Here is a 19,811-nt window from a genome sequence, read left to right as displayed (position 1 = left end):
GTTCTTGATCCCATTTTTACTGTACTAAGTTTGGGCTTATCTTTCAATTTAAAATAAAATGTAAAAGTGGTATATAATTCTCATTGTTAATGCACTAGATGTATTTAACACCTCATTTCATTTTCATGACAGGCAGCAGAAGAACTCAGGATGAGTAAAAACAATAATTTTGACATTCAAAGTCCATGTAAGTAGGGTTTTTATTAAACAGCTTTAGAAATCTTTAATCTGCATATATAATACCAATTATAACTTGCTTTACGTGGGCTCAAAGAACAGGTGGATTTTCAGTAATCAAATGGTGTTGGAACCACTTGTCTTAGAGAAGGCAAAAAATAACTTGTAAACTTCTGTGGATTTGTTTGCTGTAGTTGAAATATTTAAAAAATAGTCTTTTCTGCACACGTTTTAAGAAGGTAACCTTGGGAATTCAGCTGCCAAATCGCACACAGCTCTGTTTGAGATGTATCATTCAAGACTTTCTTAGGCTGAAGCAGTACCTCTCTTTTCATCAGTACTATGACTGTTCTTGATGTTAGGACTTTGAAAATATATCTTATATAGCTATTGAGAATTGACAGGAAAATATTAAATGTCTATGGGTGTATGTTAGTGGGCTAGGAACTGCAGAAATGGGGAAATCCTCAAGGTTTTAGTTGACTCCAGTGTTGTCTCAAATTCCTTGAATGGTTTGAAACTAGCATATGTTTTAAAAGCACTGGTAGCATATGATTTGATACAGTCAGGATACCATTCATAACCTTTGTGAAAAGCATATCACATAGGTATACAAAGAAACAGTTAAGCTGCTTCTTTGGATTCTAATATGGTCATGTCTTTATGTACAATACTAAAACCAATTAGATAACCTGTTTCACACACATCTGGACATTGCTGACCATTTGATAATTGTCTTTGGGTGTTTTGGGAAGAACATTTCAGTTGGGAGCACAATTGGCTTGTGAATTTAGCTTGAGTGATAGCCCTCTGCTGAATTGGTGGGGAGGTGGAACTGGTGGAGTGTTTTCTTAGGAACTACAGAAGGAACAAATAGTACCTTTTTGTGTATTTACTAAGGAATTCAACAATAAGGGGGGGAATCTACTTTCCTTTTATCTAGTAATCTACTTCACGAGGCATGTGATTAAAAGAGATGGAAGTTACTGCTCTACAGCTGATTCATAGTAATTCCAGTAACATTCACTGTGGTTATAAACATGATTCTATATTTTAGTCTGTGTTCTCTGTGGACGGACAGATGACTGCCCTGAAAAGTATGGAGAAAAAAGGACTTATGTGGAATACAGTCTCACTGTTCATTATTACTGCTTGGTAAGTATGTGGTATTGATCTTGAAGTTTGTCTGTTTTAACTGGGGGGGGGGGAATGTAAGCGCAACAAGTATTAAATAATAATAACCTGTCCAAACTGTTGTAACAGTTTTGTTGTTGTAAAGCTTGAACTGTCAGCTTTAACTTGTAGCCTTGAAGGCTTGTACTTTTCAGGTGCAGCAGATAAAGTTAATAAATCCCAACAAGCCTTTATTCAAAGCTAAATTCTGTTCATGATCCATTTAAATTAATTACTGTTGTGGTTTAGCCCCAGCCAGCAACTAAGCACCACGCAGCCGCTTGCTCACTCCCCCACGGTGGGATGGGGGAGAGAATCGGAAGAGTAAAAGTGAGGACACTCATGGTTTGAGATAAAGACAGTTTAATAAGTAAAGCAAAAGCCGTGCACGCAAGCAAAGCAAAACAAGGAATTTGTTCACTACTCCTCATGGGCAGGCAGGTGTTCAGCCATCTCCAGGGAAGCAGGGCTCCGTCACGCGTAATGGTTTCTTGGGAAGACAGACGCCATAACTCCGAACGTCCCTCCACCCCTTCCTTCTTCTTCGTCCCAGCTTTATATACCGAGCATGACGTTATATGGTAGGGGATATCTCTTTGGCCAGCCTGGGTCAGCTGTCCCAGCTGTGTCCCCTCCCAGCTTCCCGTGCACCCCCAGCCTGCTCGCTGCAGGCCAGCATGAGAAGCTGGACTGTCCTTGACTACTTAGCAACAACCCAAAACATCAGCACATTATCAACAGTTTCTCATCCCAAATCCAAAACACAGTGTCACGCTGGCTTCTGTGAAGAAAACCAGCTCTATCCTGGCTGAAACCAGGACAGTATCCACCCCTTATTCCATACCATTTACGTCATGCCCAGGTCCTGTACTTTTCAATACATTCCAATTATTCACTATTACTCTTCCTGTCTTTTAATATATACACACAGATATCACTTTCTTAGTCCATGGGCCATCACTTTAAAATGTCTGTGTAGTTCATTCAGTCCATGACTCTGGGCTTCATCCATCATAGCAGTCTCTCAGGGCAGGGGAAATGGTATGTGGTGTTGGATTGTTATCTGGCACAGTCCATGTCCATGATCTGCAGGTCGAAGATGTCGATCTCGAGGGAGTTGTTGGGCTCAGGCTGCTGAAGCCAGTTCTGGTTCCATCACTGCTGCATGTTGCTTAGTTTCGGTGAAGCTCATTCTTCATCAGTCTGGGTGATTCTTACTGTAATACCATCGATATGGTAGATAGCAACCACAGTAGTAATGACATACTGTATTGTGTAACAATTAACATAATACAATTCAAATCATAGACTATTTTCACCCAAAATCAAGTCTCCTTGAGGTACACATCGGACTTCCCCATCCTTCCGCATTACCCACCAAGTGCACCCAGGTCCCTGGGCAAAGGCAATCCCACGAACGGGTTTGCCTTTGCCTGAGGCAGGAGTAACCCAGACTGTCTTCCCCAGCATATTTCTCACATGCACCACAGGGACTTTATCCCCTTCTACAGTACGTAAAAGTTTTGATTGGGCAGGGCCAGCTCTATTAGTAGATCCCCTAGTGTTGACTAACCAGGTGGTTTTTGCTAAATGTTTATCCCAATGTTTGAATGTCCCGTCACCCATTGCTCTCAGTGTAGTCTTTAACAGTCTGTTGTATCGTTCAGTTTTTTCCGGAAGCTGGTGCATGATAGGGGATATGATACACCCACTCAATGCCGTGCTCTTTGGCCCAGGTGTCTATGAGGTTGTTTCGGAAATGAGTCCCATTGTCTGACTCAATTCTTTCGGGGGTGCCATGTCACCATAAGACTTGCTTTTCAAGGCCCAGGATAGTGTTCCGGGTGGTGGCATGGGGCACAAGGTATGTTTCCAGCCATCCGGTGGTTGCTTCCACCATGGTAAGCACATAGCGCTTGCCTTGGCGAGTTTGTGGAAGTGTGATATAATCAATCTGCCAGGCCTCGCCATATTTATATTTCAACCATCGTCCTTCATACCAGAGGGGCTTTAACCGCTTCGCTTGTTTGATCGCAGCACATGTTTCACATTCATGGATAACCTGTGCAATAGTGTCCATGGTCAGGTCCACCCCTTGATCCCGAGCCCATCTATATGTTGCATCTCTTCCCTGATGGCCTGAGGTGTCATGGGCCCACCGAGCTATAAATAATTCACCCTTATGTTGCCAGTCCAGATCCACCTGAGCCACTTCAATCTTAGCAGCCTGATCCACCTGATGGTTGTTTTGATGTTCTTCGGTGGCCCGACTCTTGGGTACGTGAGCATCTACATGGCGTACTTTTATGACCAGATTCTCTAGTCGGGCAGCAATATCTTGCCACAATTCAGCAGCCCAGATGGGCTTGCCTCTGCGTTGCCAGTTGCTCTGCTTCCATTGCTGTAGCCACCCCCATAGAGCATTTGCCACCATCCATGAGTCAGTATAAAGATAGAGTACTGGCCATTTTTCTCGTTCAGAAATATCTAAAGCCAGCTGGATGGCTTTCACCTCTGCAAACTGACTTGATTCACCTCGTCGTATAGGGCTCCATACAGCAGCTTTCCACCTTCAATGTTTGCCTACGATACGACAGGACCCATCAGTAAATAGGGCATATTGCCTTTCATTCTCTGGCAGTTCATTATATGGTGGAGCCTCTTCAGCACGCGCCACCTCCTCTTCTGGTGATATTCCAAAATCTTTGCCTTCTGGCCAGTCCATGATCACTTCCAAGATTCCCGGGCGATTAAGGTTTCCTGTTCGAGCCCGCTGTGTAATAAGCGTGACCCACTTACTCCACGTAGCATCAGTCGCATGATGTGTAGAGGGGACCCTCCCTTTGAACATCCAGCCCAGCACCAGCAGTCGGGGTGCCAGGAGGAGCTGTGCTTCAGTACCAACCATTTCTGAGGCAGCTTGAACTCCTTCATATGCTGCCAGTATCTCCTTTTCAGTTGGAGTATAGTGGGACTCAGATCCCCTATATCCTCGACTCCAAAACCCTAGAGGTCGACCTCGAGTCTCTCCTGGTGCCTACTGCCAGAGACTCCAGGTAGGGCCATTCTCCACGGCTGCCGTGTAGAGCACATTTTTAACATCTTGTCCTGCTCGGACTGGCCCGAGGGCTACAGCATGAACTATCTCCTGTTTAATTTGCTCGAAGGCTTGTCGTTGCTCAGGGCCCCATTTAAAATCGTTCTTCTTCCGAGTCACTTGATAAAGAGGGCTTACAATCAGACTGTAATTTGGAATATGCATTCTCCAGAAACCCACAACGCCCAGAAATGCTTGTGTTTCTTTTTTGCTAGTTGGTGGAGACATAGCTGTTATTTTGTTGATCACATCCGTTGGGATCTGTCGACGTCCATCTTGCCATTTTATTCCTAAAAACTGGATCTCTTGTGCAGGTCCTTTGACCTTACTTTGTTTTATAGCAAAACCAGCTTTCAGAAGGATTTGAATTATTTTCTTCCCCTTCTCAAAAACTTCTTCTGCTGTGTTGCCCCATATGATGATGTCATCAATGTATTGCAGATGCTCTGAAGCTTCACCCTGTTCCAGTGCAGTTTGTATCAGCCCATGGCAAATGGTAGGGCTGTGTTTCCACCCCTGGGGAAGTCGATTCCAGGTGTATTGGACACCCCTCCAAGTGAAAGCAAACTGTGGCCTGCACTCTGCCGCCAAAGGGATTGCGAAAAATGCGTTAGCAATATCAATGGTGGCGTACCACTTGGCTGCCTTTGACTCCAGTTCACAATGGAGTTCCAGCTATTCAGTACAGCAGCACAGGAAAAAAAACAGCAATACCTCGGCCATCTGCCAGCCCAGGTGCAAGGCCATTGCTGTTATCAGAATCTTCCCAGGCACAGCAGGGTCAGATGATCAGCAGTACAGCAGCAGCGAAAGCAAAAAGCAGCCACTAATGAGCACTGGACTCTAATATATGCAGGGAAGGCAAACCGATGGCAAGCATAGGGGCCTGGCAATTAATGGCTAAATAGCAATAACAGCTATAAATTCTATCATTTAGCACATTCCAATCAAACTTGTCATTATCTCAAATCCTTCGAGCCCCACGTTGGGTCCAAAAAGGACTGTTGTGGTTTAGCCCCAGCCAGCAACTAAGCACCACGCAGCCGCTCGCTCACTCCCCCACCGTGGGACGGGGGAGAGAATCGGAAGAGTAAAAGTGAGGACACTCATGGTTTGAGATAAAGACAGTTTAATAAGTAAAGCAAAAGCCGTGCACGCAAGCAAAGCAAAACAAGGAATTTGTTCAACTACTCCCCATGGGCAGGCAGGTGTTCAGCCATCTCCAGGGAAGCAGGGCTCCGTCATGCGTAATGGTTTCTTGGGAAGACAGACGCCATAACTCCGAACATCCCTCCACCCCTTCCTTCTTCTTCATCCCAGCTTTATATACCGAGCATGACGTTATATAGTAGGGAATATCTCTTTGGCCAGCCTGGGTCAGCTGTCCCAGCTGTGTCCCCTCCCAGCTTCCCGTGCACCCCCAGCCTGCTCGCTGCAGGCCAGCATGAGAAGCTGGACTGTCCTTGACTACTTAGCAACAACCCAAAACATCAGCACATTATCAACAGTTTCTCATCCCAAATCCGAAACACAGTGTCACACTGGCTTCTGTGAAGAAAACCAGCTCTATCCTGGCTGAAACCAGGACAATTACTTAGTTAATTGTCCCAACCTATTATAGCAATGAAGGTACATGTTTAAGAGAAGGGGAACAGATTGCACCTACGTACTCACTTCTGTACGAGAAGTGTAGTTTCAAAATCTGGAATGTGAAAATTCCACCCATTGTGGGAAAAGTAGAGAAGAGTTTTCTTTGTTCTTGTTTCTAATTAGTTCTTGTTTGGCTTTAAATTATTCTCTGACATTACATAGGACATTGTGAAATTTAAGAAATAGTCCTACTTTTCAGGTTTGTAATATGTACCCTACTAATCATATACAGCTATAGTATCACCAATAAAAGCTTATAAATTGAACAAAGCTATGGATATAAACTACAGTTGAGTATCTTTTGTTATCACACTTGTCATTTTCCAAGATTCATATTCTTAAAGGTATACTTAAACTACCTTTTCAAACTCTAAATTTTTGCAGCTCTTTAAAATGACTACTTTAAAAATGTTTTGTTTGTTTGTTAATAAATATAGTTTGAAATTTTTTCTCAACCAGTTCTTTAAAGATTGTGTTGATTGCAGATGGCTTAATAGGTTGGATATTGAATCCTTTAAAGACTAGGCAGAGTGGAGGTTTCCTGAAGTTGTATCAAGTTAGGGGGTTTTTTTTCTTAAATAAATTTTAAGCAGCTGGAAGGGAAATCTAGGTCAGTTTATGATAATTTTGTCTCATACATAAGGCTATATGAAATGATGGAAAAACTCCTTTCCTGATGGAGAAGAACAGCTAGGAAAGGGCATGCTTGCAACACTGAGCCTTATGATTTATAAGATATTTTACTGTGGTGAGCTTCCTGTAGTCATCTTTTAGGTTTTGGACCTTGCTTCTTTTTAAAAACAAACAAACAAAACCCTGTGGTTTTATAGTGAATATTATATAAGAAAAGAGTTCTTCTATAAAGAAGCCGGTTGTTGGTGCAGTTTCATTTTTCTTTGCCAAATGTCTTGCATTTGGAAAAAATACACCTTTAATTGGTTTTGGTATAAAATTTTGTGCTTATTCAACTGAAATATTGATAAAACTCCATAGTTACAAAATAGTGCTGTGTTGAAATTATAACATGAGAACTATAAAATGAGATCATAAAGAATATAGGAGGCATCAAGTTGTGAAACTTAGTTATTTTAAGTTTGTGATGTAGCTGCCTTATGAAGTAATTTAAATCTAAATTATCAAGCTTTTCTGACTTGCCTAGTTACTTGATTCTGTTTTTATTTAATTCTACTCTGAAGTGAATTATTTTTTCCCCTTAGGTTGCACTTTAGTATAGATACTTCCTACTGTGCTTCATTATCTCCACGGCACAATTGTCATTCATGTTAACTAAACTAATTTTACTTTCTCTGTAGCTTTATATGCTGAAAATAATTGTTTGACAATTATCTGAGTAGTCCCTATACTTCAAAAAGGAAGGTAAAATACACCATCCTGGGCTCTACAGTATTACATAAGACTTTGATGTTATGAAATATTTGTTTTCATGTTACTGGTTATTGTTCCCTATTGTATCATATCAGACAAAAATATCTATATGTTTTGGATCATTTTTAAATCATTAAATGTTTGCACATAAGCTTTGTTAGACTAAACTCTCTTACTTGACAAACGCAGTGTAGGTAATTTTAAATCTTTATGTAGCTGAATGTTTTAAAATACTTCATTTGTTTTCATAGTTGATGTCAAGTGGCATTTGGCAGAGAGGGGAAGAAGATGAAGGTGTAGATGGATTCTTAATCACAGATATTAGAAAAGAAGTAAATAGAGCTGCAAAACTGGTAAGAAAGAATCCTTTGATATTTGCAAAGGAAAAAAAGTAACTTTTAAGTAACTTGGTATTGCTTGTGGGGTTTGTTTTCTTTTCTTCACTGAGTAGTGTGCTGAGCCCATTCAAGCATCTAAATTTTACATTTAAGTAGCAAGTATACTGGGTTTGTGGAAGCCATAAGGGGACAATAAAACCTGCAGAATTTTGCTAATACTTTTATTTCCTGGGTGTGTTGCAGGTAAATGAGTAAGAGCAAATTACACATGCGTAATACCTCATAATTATGCTGAGCCTCAAGCTGAGATTATAAATAGGTCCTGGTAAAATAATTTGTATTTTGGCTTTCGTGTGACAAGTCAACATGCATGTAAGACAATACAAAATCAAAGTCTGTGAAATGACTATGTATCTTTACTCTTTGAAATAGAGCTAAAACACAAGTCTTGTCACAGTTACAACCCATTGGCCGATACTCTTTCTTACACATTTTATAATTTTTCTATTGGTTTAATTCCTGTAATTTTACTTGGACTTTAGATGTTAATGTTCTATTATTTCTAAAACAAATTATTCCTAGAAATGTAATATCTGTAAGAAAAAGGGTGCTTCAATTGGATGTGTATCTCCCAAATGCAAACGAAGTTACCATTTTCCTTGTGGGATACAAAAGGAATGTATTTTTCAATTCATGGAAGACTTCAGGTAAGTTCTGGGGTTTTGTTACTGTTTCATTTTCAGTTCATTATTATTCAATTCATTATCATATTCAATTCATTATACAGGCAGTGATTTGGTTTTGCATGGGTTCTTATTGGATAGGCTGTTAATTATAAATGACGTCCAGGTTATCTAAGAAAAAATATCTTATTTATGGAAAACATGAAGGCCAAGCAGTTATATTGCATACCTAGTACCTATAAACTAAATTATCAACATTTGATGTTTCTACAAGTAGTTAAACGGTTTATAAAATTAAGCATTATATCCTAAACTCTGAAATAAACTGCCAAATGGTTGAGGTTTGGTTTTTTTGTTTGTCTACCTTCTGTGCCTTTATTGAAATGGCAGTGGTTTGGCTGCTTACCTCTCTCAGCAGTCAAAACATGCTGTATGCCATTCCATCATTTTTCAAAGCACAAGACTTCTAGATCTGCTTATTAGAAATGGACTGCAGGAGAAACGGCTTTCATATCAAAGGTCTAAAAAAAATTTATTTTCTTTTACTGTCGTCTGTCCGGCATCTTGGCTATATTCAAAATACTCTTGAGTGCATTTGATAATGGCTTTATTCTGCCTACTGTAAGCTGAGTTTGTAGGGTGGGTGGATTGAAGTCTGGCAGGCATTTTCACTTCTTATATAAACTACTTGTATTAAGTTAAGCACATGTAAAAATAATGCATTTTCAGAAAGGTTTCTTATGAAAATGTGCTAAATTATAAATTTTATCACACTAACCAGACTCTGCAGAATCCATATGCAAACTCAAAATTGCTCCTTTTAACATCGTGGTAACATTGAAATATAGGAAGAACTTCAGGTTCGAAGGACAGGAGACGCATTATTTGCACCAAAAGAAGTTTTGAGAGAAAAGGAATCTATGATGCTCTGTAAATTACAGACATCTATTGGCAACATGCTTCTTTCTTTCTGTTCTATTGACTTGCTGTGTTAGATACATAACTTGTTTATGTGTATTGTGGTTTAACCATGATGGGCAACAGAGCACCACACAGCTGCTAGCTTACTATCCCCAGTGGGATGAGGAGAGAATCAGGAGGGTAAAAGTGAGAAAACTTGTGGGTTGAGATAAAGACAGTTTAATAGGTAAAGCAAAAGCCATGCATGCAGGCAAAGCAAAACAAGAAATTCATTCACTACTCTCCATCGGCAAGCAAGCGTTCAGCCATCTCCAGGAAAGCAGGGCTCCATCATGTGTAACAGTTACTTGGGAAGACAAATGCTCTAACTCTGAATGTCTCCCCTCAGTTTTATTGCTGAGCTTGACATAGTGGTATGGAATATCATACTTTGGCCAATTGGGGTCAGCTGTCCCAGCTGTGTCCCTTTCCAACTTCTTGTACACTCCCAGCCTACTCACTGGTTGGGTGCTGTGAGAAACAGAAAAGGCTTTGACTATGTGTGGGCACTGTTCAGCAATAACTAAAACATCGTTGTGTTATTAACACTGTTTTTATCACAAATCCAAAATGTAGCACCATGCAAGATACTATGAAGAAAACTAACTCTATCCCAGACAAAACCAGTATGCGTCTGCCTTTTTAGCTTGTTGCACAGCATTTATTAATGAAAACCAGATGAAACAGGGAATTCATTTTGTTACCTTCAAATTTTATGAGGAAGGTTCTTAAAATGTTTTGTTAAGGGAACCTTAAATTATTATTTTTAGATCTTACTGTTGGGAACATAAACCAGTCCAAAAGTTTCCAGATAAAGAATCTAGAGGAACTTCACAGTGTACAATATGCCTGGATTTGGTTGAACAGCTTCCAGTGTACACTGTATTGAAAAGTCCTTGCTGTAAAAATGCTTGGTTTCATCGAGAATGCTTGCAGGTAACATGGATTCTCCCTTTCTTTTCTCTTTGCGTCCACGGAGATCACATTTCTGTTGTTTAAAAATATGGAACAGTTGCTTAAAATTGTGTAGAATTACTTAGGCAGTAATGTAGGTAGTAGGTATGGAAATAAACTAGGTTTGAAGGACAATGCTAAAGTTATGTTTTGGAGACTAGTGTCTTACAAGAAGGATTTTTTTTTAATGCTATTAATTCTCCCCCTGCCCTCCATATTTCTGCATGTGTGATACACTTCATGCCTTTAGTTATTTTTCATAACTGAAGTCCAGCCTAGGTAGTTGCCTTCTTGCAAGTCACGTGAGGAATCTAAATGCTAAAAAGGTTATTTATCCATCATCAGTTCTTTTGCCTAAGTCCAGAGCTGCAAAAAGTTATAAGGTTCTTTTTGTAAACTCATTCTAGATCTGGAGAGGTTGGCTGAAAGGGATTGTGCTTTTGTTTATGAAGCTGATTCTAGCACGTGAGCTCTTGTACTTTAAAGGAACATGCTCACCATTTGCTTCAATGTCAAGTGACATCATGATGGATGTCAGCTTTAACATGCATGTCAGGACAGTATCCATGAATGTAACAGTTATAGATATTAAGGCATTTATTGGCATCCTAAGGATGGTAGTAATTCAATAATTGGTTTGGTTTTTTGTTGTGTTTTTTTTTTTCTTGACACAGTATCAAGCTTTGAGTGCTGGGATATTTTTCTTTAGGTGCACAGTATGCAATAACAAGGACAAATTTCAGAAAGAAATGTTGAGAATGGGCATACACATTCCAGAAAAGTAAGCAATTTTTAAAATAATCACTCCTCTGTAAAAACTTTGACAGGGTGTTAAAACCATTTTTCATTTATTCTGTAGAACAGCATCTTTTAATATGTGAAACCTCAGTTCTACCTTCAATAGTAGAATTGTTTGGTTTGGTAAGTAGTAGCCTGTTTTCTTTTAGTTATGCATAAAAATTGTCAAAGGCCAAATGAGTTTTCTCAAACACAAAGCAAGCTCTGAAAAGTCATTTTTAATGCCATGATTCAACCAGGAACCTATTTAAAAGATCAAAACACTTCTTAATTACAATAATTTTGCATTAATATAGAGGTTGCTGAAAGTGTATTTTCTGTGCCCAAGTTTTAAAATTACCTGAATTTCTGTCCAGACAGTATTATAATTGACTGATTATGAGGCCATACAGCTTTCATCTTCTCCCAAGGGACTACTAAGGAGATGTATAGTATAACAGCTGCCTCTAAAATTCTGTGCTCTGTTTTGTAAGTCTCTACCATTTGGGGCTCAAAATAACACAGACGGGGATCAGAATGATGTTTCTTTGTTAGAAGTATTATTCTTTAACAACTATTAGTATCTTCAGAGACTACCATTAATTCCCTCTGGAGACAGAAGCTCAAGATTTTGGAGAGGAGGAAGAGTCAAAATACTTTGCTGTACTGGCTGTACTGGCCTGGAAAATTCTGAGTTACTTTTCATGAGACCATTTTCAGTCGTAACTTCAAGTAGACTGCCAAAACAAATATCCATGTCTGCCGTGAGAAAGTGGAATAATGTGAAACAGAGCAAGCATGCACTGAGGTCACTGTAACTGTAACTGTACACAAGAAAAAGTCTGTGTATTTTGTAGTATTATTTTTGTTCCTAGACCTTTTTTTTCCCCCCTCTCAGTTGCCTAGCTGCTGCATAGAACATTACACGATTGAAATATCTTCATGTGGTTATTACATATATCTTTTTCCAAAGACAGAGTAACACATTTAAACAATCAGAAATACAGTTGTAATAAAAGATCCTTTGCCTTTTTTATAGGGATGCATCTTGGGAACTTGAAGAGAATGCATATCAAGACCTACTGCAATGTTATCAACACTGTGACATTAAAAGATGTCTCTGCAAGAAAGGAAGAGACTATAATGAACCTGATAGGTATGACACTTTTGCAGGAAGATTCCTAGAATGGAATAGTTATTTGTTGGGTTTTTTTAATTTAAATGCTTTAATACTTTTCAGCATCAGGTTTTAATGTCAAGCCAAGACACCATGTCCAAATAAAATGTTTGTTTTACTCCCTGTAATCATATTTCAATACTAATTTTCTCTAATTTAATTAGGTTATAAAAGCCAAGAGAATTAAACCAATTGATTATCAGTTATCTTGTCCTTGTTCTCATTTGATACAGAGCTGAAGTAGAGTTTGTACATCCATAGGATGTGTCTGAAATAGGGTTGTGTATCTTTCATTCAAAGCTTAATTAAACAATTCCATATTTGTTAGAATACTTAATACCTTTACAAGAAATTCATTAAAGTACTTACACAACTAGCTGTGTAAAATCAATTAATGTCAGTCACGTTCCATTGTATGTTGAAGCAAAATTGAACTCTAGACAAAAACCTAACAGACAGTTAAACACTGTCATTAGTGAAGAGTCTTATTCAGAACGTGTAAGGATAATCAGATATACTCCTTTAAAAAACTTACCATTTGGAAAAGCTGAATGGTGGATACCCATAAAATGCAGAGGATGTTACTAGTTAGCAACATGAGGAGAAAATATTGGCTGCAAGCTATTGACTTCAAGGCATGGGAGCACACTAACTCATAGCCTCTTTCAATACAAGGTGCTGGAATATGGGTAGCTTTTTTCTTGTTGTAGCCAGGAATTGTGAGTACATCTTGTCTGAAGCAAGTTCCCCTTGATTATATACAGCCCTACCAGATTCATAAAATTATGCTTTGTTAGTTTAGTGTCTGGACTACACTTAGTGCTGAATATTTGTTGTTTTAACTAGCCTCATTTTTCTGTCTAAGTCTAAATACATAAGTTTTTAATTTTAGTAAATGGGAAATAAAGCGTTGTCAGTGTTGTGGTTCCCGTGGAACTCATTTGGCCTGTTCGTCTATGAAGTCATGGGAGCAAAACTGGGAATGCATGGAATGCAGAAGTATCTTTGCAAAATCAGGTAAGATTATGAATGTGACAATGACATATTAAAATGATACATTTTAATACGTAGTATTTTATAGCTAGCAAATTCACTAAATTAATGTAATTTTATCATACAGGGAACTATAGCAAACAGAAAAAGCGTTCTTTGGCTACCTCTGAAAAGACAGATGGAACAACTTGTTTGCTGGAAGAGCCATCTTCAAAGTGCCCTCGGCAGTCACCTGAATCTCAACGCAGTTTTCTCCAGTGTGTAATTTTCTGTTTTCAAGCAGAAACCGATTATAGCATAAAATAGCATTTAAACATGAGGAGGTGATGTCTTATTCTGTAGCAGAAACCTCTTAAACTAAATTGCAAATTGAATAAAATTGGAATAAAGTTTAGTGATTGAAATTTCCTGAGTAGTCTGTGAACTCTGTAAACTTGCTATAGTTATTCGCATTCAGTGGCACATAAACCAATTTCTAGTTTGATGAAATTGGATCCTTATAAAAGGAATCTTAACAATTTATGGAGTTAACTTTGAATGTACAAATGGTAAAACATAAAGCTAAGACTGCTTATTGGTTTTTTTCCATGTTAATAGTGTGCTAGAAATCTAGCTTAGAGATGTTTATATAAATAATGTTTTCTTCTGTTGTAATAAAAACTTTTCAAGTGTGTAGAAATCAATATTTTTTGGTTTTACTTATTATAATCAGTTGAGAACCACCACATTCTAAAATACTGAATTATTAATTTTAAAATTGTAGTTCAGGCACTGATGGACTTCATGTGAATGAACATACAAATGCGATTCAGTACTGAAATAGGGGGAAATTATATTGCTACCTTCAAATAAGAAGTGTTTATGCATTCTTCAATTGTATCTCTTCTTAAAATACTGTTTTGGCTTATAGATCACCAAAGATAATGTGCCAGAACAACTTGTCATCTTGCTCACACCTAGAACTTCCAGCATCCAACAGAGTGACGATGTCCTTATCTCCACTGATGTCAAACAGGAACTGGACCCTGAGGAAAAAGTATTTTCTTCTATTTTTCTTGTGTTGAAGAGTAATCTAGCGCATGGCTTTATACCATATTTCCTGCAGAACATGGTGTGTGTATATATATAGTCACTGGAAAAATGGAATGAGTACACTGAAGAGTTGATGCCATAACTGGATAAAGGCTTCTGCTGTTTCTGAATGCTAGAGGGGGATGAGAAGAAAAGAATGGTACCTATTGAGAATTTTTAGGTTAGGTAGTGAGGAGATCAAAACACAGAAATGCATATTTGTTCTTATGGAAGCATGGCTAGCCCTTCTTTAGAAAAGGGGGCATAGAAAGAATCCTAATTGCTTCCTTCAAATTAGACATGTCCTGAATTTTCCACGTTTTTACATGTGTACCATTGGAATAGCTTGTCATTATGCTAAAATCAGTGGTAAAGTAACATGTATTGATATAGAATATTCAGTTTGAGGATACAAAATTCTTTTACTTATTGTGAGTACTCAATTTATTCATTCTACTTGTAATATGTGCTAAAAATTCTGATGAGGGAATTAGTTCCTTCTAGTAGGTAGGGTATTTGAAATAGTTTTGGTTGCAAGTTAGAAAAGAAAGAAGGGGGTTTGTTTAGACTGGTGTCTTATTTTTTTAAATGAGTACTGAAACATTTCTCCCTACTCAAATGTATTTTTGATTATAGTGACAAAGATTAAATATTAGTGAATAGTTGACAGTGTATTCTAATTTGGTTAACACAAACATGGTAAGCTTTTCAATTTCTCACTTATTTCACATAGCTCAAATGTAGAATGATGGTGTGAGAGTTGCTTGGCACTATGTTGGTGTAAGTGAATTAAGAAAATAACTATTCATTTTATGCCAAGGTAATTTCCACCTCCTTTTTTAGTACTTTTTTTTTTCTAGTAAATTTTAAAGAGGGACTTCAAAATTTGCCACTACAGAGTTAAAATTTGAAGAATCTATTCTTCACCAAATATTTTACTGATATAATTTAGGCAATACCTAAACATATCAAAGCGATTAAAGAGGTCTTTTTCTTAATGGATTTTAGGATGTTCCCTGCATAACTGTTGCTAATTCTGAATCATAGATTTGTCTGAATTTTACAATTTTCTTGTAGGCACTTAAGAAAGCAAAGAAGGGAAGTTTCTAATATACTGAAGGAGTTAAAACTACAGGTTAATACAAAAACTACAAGGCTTAACATCAATGCAGAAAATATCTGGAATAGTGCTTTAAAAGGATTTAGACAACGCAACTTCAGTCCTACAAACACCATTGAAATAAAGTTCACAAACTGCAAAAATAGATCAAAGACAGATACTTCTGCTGCATCAAAACACCGTTTCTTCCAATTATTAATGATTCACCTTCAGAATTCATCATTGTTTGAGGGCTCTTCTGCAAAGAACTTGTCCCTTGATTTTCAAGGTAATTAAATGCTTTGTTCAAAAATACATGAAGAACTATGTAACTTGAAAGTTTTTTAAATCTTCATCCAGTATGATTGTCAGTTCCCAATTATAGTACTGATGGATAGAAATTATTTTTTTAAATTTTTTTTGCTTTTCAATTCTAAAGAACGGTGGGGTGCAGATTTGTAATAACAAAACCCCAATTGGTTTAGTTGGTAAAGACCAAGGAAAAAATACCACATATAATTAGACTTGGAACTTTTTAATTAATATATTTATTCTCTACAAGTGAATTTCTTCCTGACTCACTTTCTCTGTTACTTCTTTTCCTTTCTTCAAATTTCTAGAGCATTGTCTCTGATAGCATGCTCCCTACAGACCCAAAGTTAGCTTCTTTGAGTTCTTACGCTTAAGAATTAAATGTGCATCGGGTACAAAATGGAAGAGGAAGTTACATCTCCCCCCAAATCTTGATAATGGCTGAACAGTTGGGGTAAAAGAATATGGTACTCCTATGTAAAAGATACTAGTCTTACTGTTTCAACTAGCAGGAGATGGCAAACCTCATTTGTTACATCTCCTAAAGTAGGAAGGAATTGCATTATGAGATTTCTCTATTAAAAAAAATGAGGTTCACAAATTATTCTTATGCATATATAGTAAATATATTTTTTTCATTTGCAGCTGTAAAAGAAAATCTTTATTTTGAAGCTGGTAAAATGATTGCAGTTTCTCTGGTTCACGGTGGCCCATCTCCTGGTTTCTTTTCCAAAACACTGTTCAATTGTCTTGTCTATGGTCCAGAGAATGTGAAGCCAGCTTTGGAAGATGTTGCTGATGTTGATGTAGCACAAACAATAAAAATGGTAAGTAAAACTAAAGTTATTGGCAAATTCTTGTTCAAGACTATATTTGGAGAAAGCAGAGCTTGTTGAATATAACTTTAGTTCAAGTTAAAAAGCCTATTTTTAATATATACACACACATTTATACATGTAGTAAACAAATACCTAACTTTATCTTCTGTTACAGATAAAATATGCAAACAATCTGTCTAGCCTACAGTCTACAATACATGATTGTTACGAATTCCTTGCTGCTGCTGGATGTTTAAGACCTATAACAGCTTTGTGTGATAAGAATATGCTGGTGAATGACATATTGATCCATCATGTAATCAAGAGAATTACTTCACCCTTAGAAAGGTTTGTTTTGAGTTCCTGAATTTTTTCTTCACTGAAATACTAAATAGTATGTTGCTAAAATTAACTTTCACATGTTCTTGCTTATTCTCCATTTAAAACAATGAAATGTACTGTAATTTCCAGTGGATTAAGTAGCAACTGTTAACTAGTTAGTTAAACTGAAAGTCTGAAATTATTTCTCTATATAGATGTTCTGTTTCACTTCTCCTAGGTCACATTCCTTTTTCAGCCGTATGAAGAGGGCAGATTCACACTTGTAAACTATGGCATGACGAAGACCTTTGCACTACAAAATTTCTCTAACTTATGTTCATTTTTAATTCAGAATTGCTTAAATTTAGAATCTTTAAATTTTAGAATTTGTTAAACATGTTTGGAATATAAATGAGTTAAATGAGATTTAACTTAAATGATTGGGGAGTCTATGCGTGCCATTAGGAGGCGATAATGTGCACAAGTGTAATTTGCCCTACTTAGAATGCAGTGGTGTTTCCGTGAGGTGGTGATGACTTCAAATACCTGAGAAAGTTTCAGCCATTGACTATTTTTTGATTGGTCTCCGACCTTATTTCCAACTTGCATTCTTCATCTGCTCAGTAAAAAGGCATTGGATGCTAATTTTTCCAACAAGTATAGTTGGCTTTATGCTTAACACATTTATGGTGTTATCATTGACAAATTTGAATCAACTGAATCTCCAGGACCTATGAGGAACTGATTTTCAATGCGAGGACTTTTACGAAGTTGAGAGTAATTAGTCTTTCAGTCAAGGCCCTCTGTGGCATATTTGACCAATCTGTATCATATTCTAAAATGAGCCAGTTAAAAAGTGAAAGGTAATAAGTAGCCTGTTATGGGGAAAATGTGGTTTTGTGCATTTTTTGGAGATGTGCTTAAAATTTGCAAAAGTGATAGAGCAAGAATTTGCTTGTCGATATTAAGGACTGAGTAAGTAGTTAGTCACTTCAGCTGTTCGGTCACCCTCATAGTAAAAAGTGTTTCCTGATGTTTGGATGGAACCTCCTGTGTTTCCGTTTGTGCCTATTGCCTGTCGTCCTGTCACTGGGTGCTCCTGAAGAAAGCCTGGCTCTGGCGTCTTTGCACACTCCCTTCAGATACTTCTACACATTCAGATTACACCAGAGCCTTTTCTTCTCCAGGCTGAACAGTCCCAGCCCTCTCAGCCTTTCCTCATAGGGTTATGTTGCAGTCCCTTAATCATCCTAGTGGCCCTCTGCTGGGCTCTCTCCAGTATGTCCGTATCTCATACTGGGGGAGCCCGTAGCTGTACACAGCACTCCAAGTGTGGCTTTACCAGTGCTGAGCAGAGGGAAAAGATCATGTCCCTTGACCTGCTAGCACCATGACTCCTAATGCAGCCCAGGATACTGTTTATCTGCATTTGCCACAGGGAGAAATAACAGCATGTAAACACTGTCAGACTGCAGAAGCCAAGTGAAGACTCTCTCAAGACACTTCATTTTTGCCTAGGGACAGGGAACTTAAACTGTGTTTTCAAAAGGGGTATTTCTAAGAAAGAAATTCAGTATGTTCTTACATAAAAATAAACCATGCTTATAGAGTCAAGTACCAGGAAATAAAGTTAACTTCTGATATCGCTGGTATTTCTTTCATGTCCCCAAAAAGCTCCACAGGAACACTTAGATTGTTAAAATGAGATTAAAATAAAATGTGACTACTATGTACACCTTATTGACAAGATTTGGACACTGCAGATGGGGAAACCTTATAATGTCCAGTCTTGCAGCTTTATAAAATGCAGAGTACAATTAGTTACCTACGGGCTTTCTGATGCATGCTTGCTTTTTTTTTTTTCCCCCCCTCCTAGTTTTAGGCAAGGTTTGAAAACTCTTGGTGTGCTAGAAAAAATGCAAATGCATCCAGACGCATTCTCTAGTATATTGTGCCACAAGCCTGAAAGACTTTCAGCAGAAATTCTTTGTGATCTCTTTACAATCCATTCTTCATCAGCTGTAAATAAAGTTGAAGGTGCTGATTTTTGGATGGGTTATTTGCAAGATGTGGAAAGTAAGTAACTATTTTTCTTTCCCCCACTTCCTTGTCCAGGGTAGTTAGATGCTGGTATACATACAGGGTTTGGTTTTTAGCATTCAGTGGGGTAAATAAATGAAGGTTTTGAGGTCACCGTCAGTTCGTAATTGTTTGTTCTTCCCCCTCTTGCTTACTAATTATAATTTCTGAAACTGTTACCCAGTTACAATCAAACTCTTCAGCTTTGCTGTGAATTTATTCTGATTAGATTATGTGTGCCTCAAAAAAGGTAGATAACAGTGGTCTCTTCTTGCAGAAGTTTTTTTTTTTCCTAGTCACTTAAGATTTTTCAGAACTAATCCAAGTATGTTTTTCGTGCTAAAAATTCTTCTTATTTGGCCATACAACTGCATATTCATTCAGCATATTGATCTAGGGTTTCCTGATTTCAGGGGTTTTGGGGTTTTTTAAGGGCTCTAACACTTAACATGCAGGATAATGGCTTATGGGTTACAGGCAATGAATGATACAACCTAATCCTATTTTTTTTAGGTGGTGAGTCTGTAGTGACATTGGAGGATATTCTGCTCTTCGTAACAGGCTCTTTTTCTATACCGCCCATTGGTTTTGATCCTGAACCTACTATTAAATTTTTGCATATAAGGTATCCTGTTGGAAACAGACTCCTTAATTGCTTAGAGCTCCCTATAACAGAGACATATGAGCAGTTTAAAGATAAAATGGAGTTCACCATCAGAAACAAACTAGGAGTCGAAAGAGAATAA

At 37.8% G+C, this 19,811-nt stretch overlaps 1 protein-coding gene across 1 annotated transcript; it reads left to right on the top strand.

The window, feature by feature from the left end:
- Positions 1-7,734: 7,734 nt before the first annotated feature.
- On the top strand, positions 7,735-19,811 carry G2E3 (G2/M-phase specific E3 ubiquitin protein ligase; the record flags this gene model as incomplete). Its single annotated transcript, XM_082000833.1, has 13 exons — positions 7,735-7,836; positions 8,404-8,528; positions 10,235-10,400; positions 11,093-11,199; positions 12,235-12,351; positions 13,265-13,389; positions 13,493-13,622; positions 14,276-14,401; positions 15,514-15,824; positions 16,493-16,674; positions 16,841-17,013; positions 18,863-19,062; positions 19,579-19,811. Exons 1-13 carry the CDS (start codon positions 7,738-7,740, stop codon positions 19,809-19,811), a joined length of 2,094 nt encoding a protein of 697 aa, XP_081856959.1. The 5' UTR covers positions 7,735-7,737.

This window comes from Phaethon aethereus, assembly GCF_964289735.1.
Source record: "Phaethon aethereus genome assembly, chromosome: 5".
Classification (NCBI taxonomy): domain Eukaryota; kingdom Metazoa; phylum Chordata; class Aves; order Phaethontiformes; family Phaethontidae; genus Phaethon; species Phaethon aethereus.
Note: the sequence above shows the minus strand (reverse complement) of the source record. Positions and strands in the feature narration are given on the sequence as shown.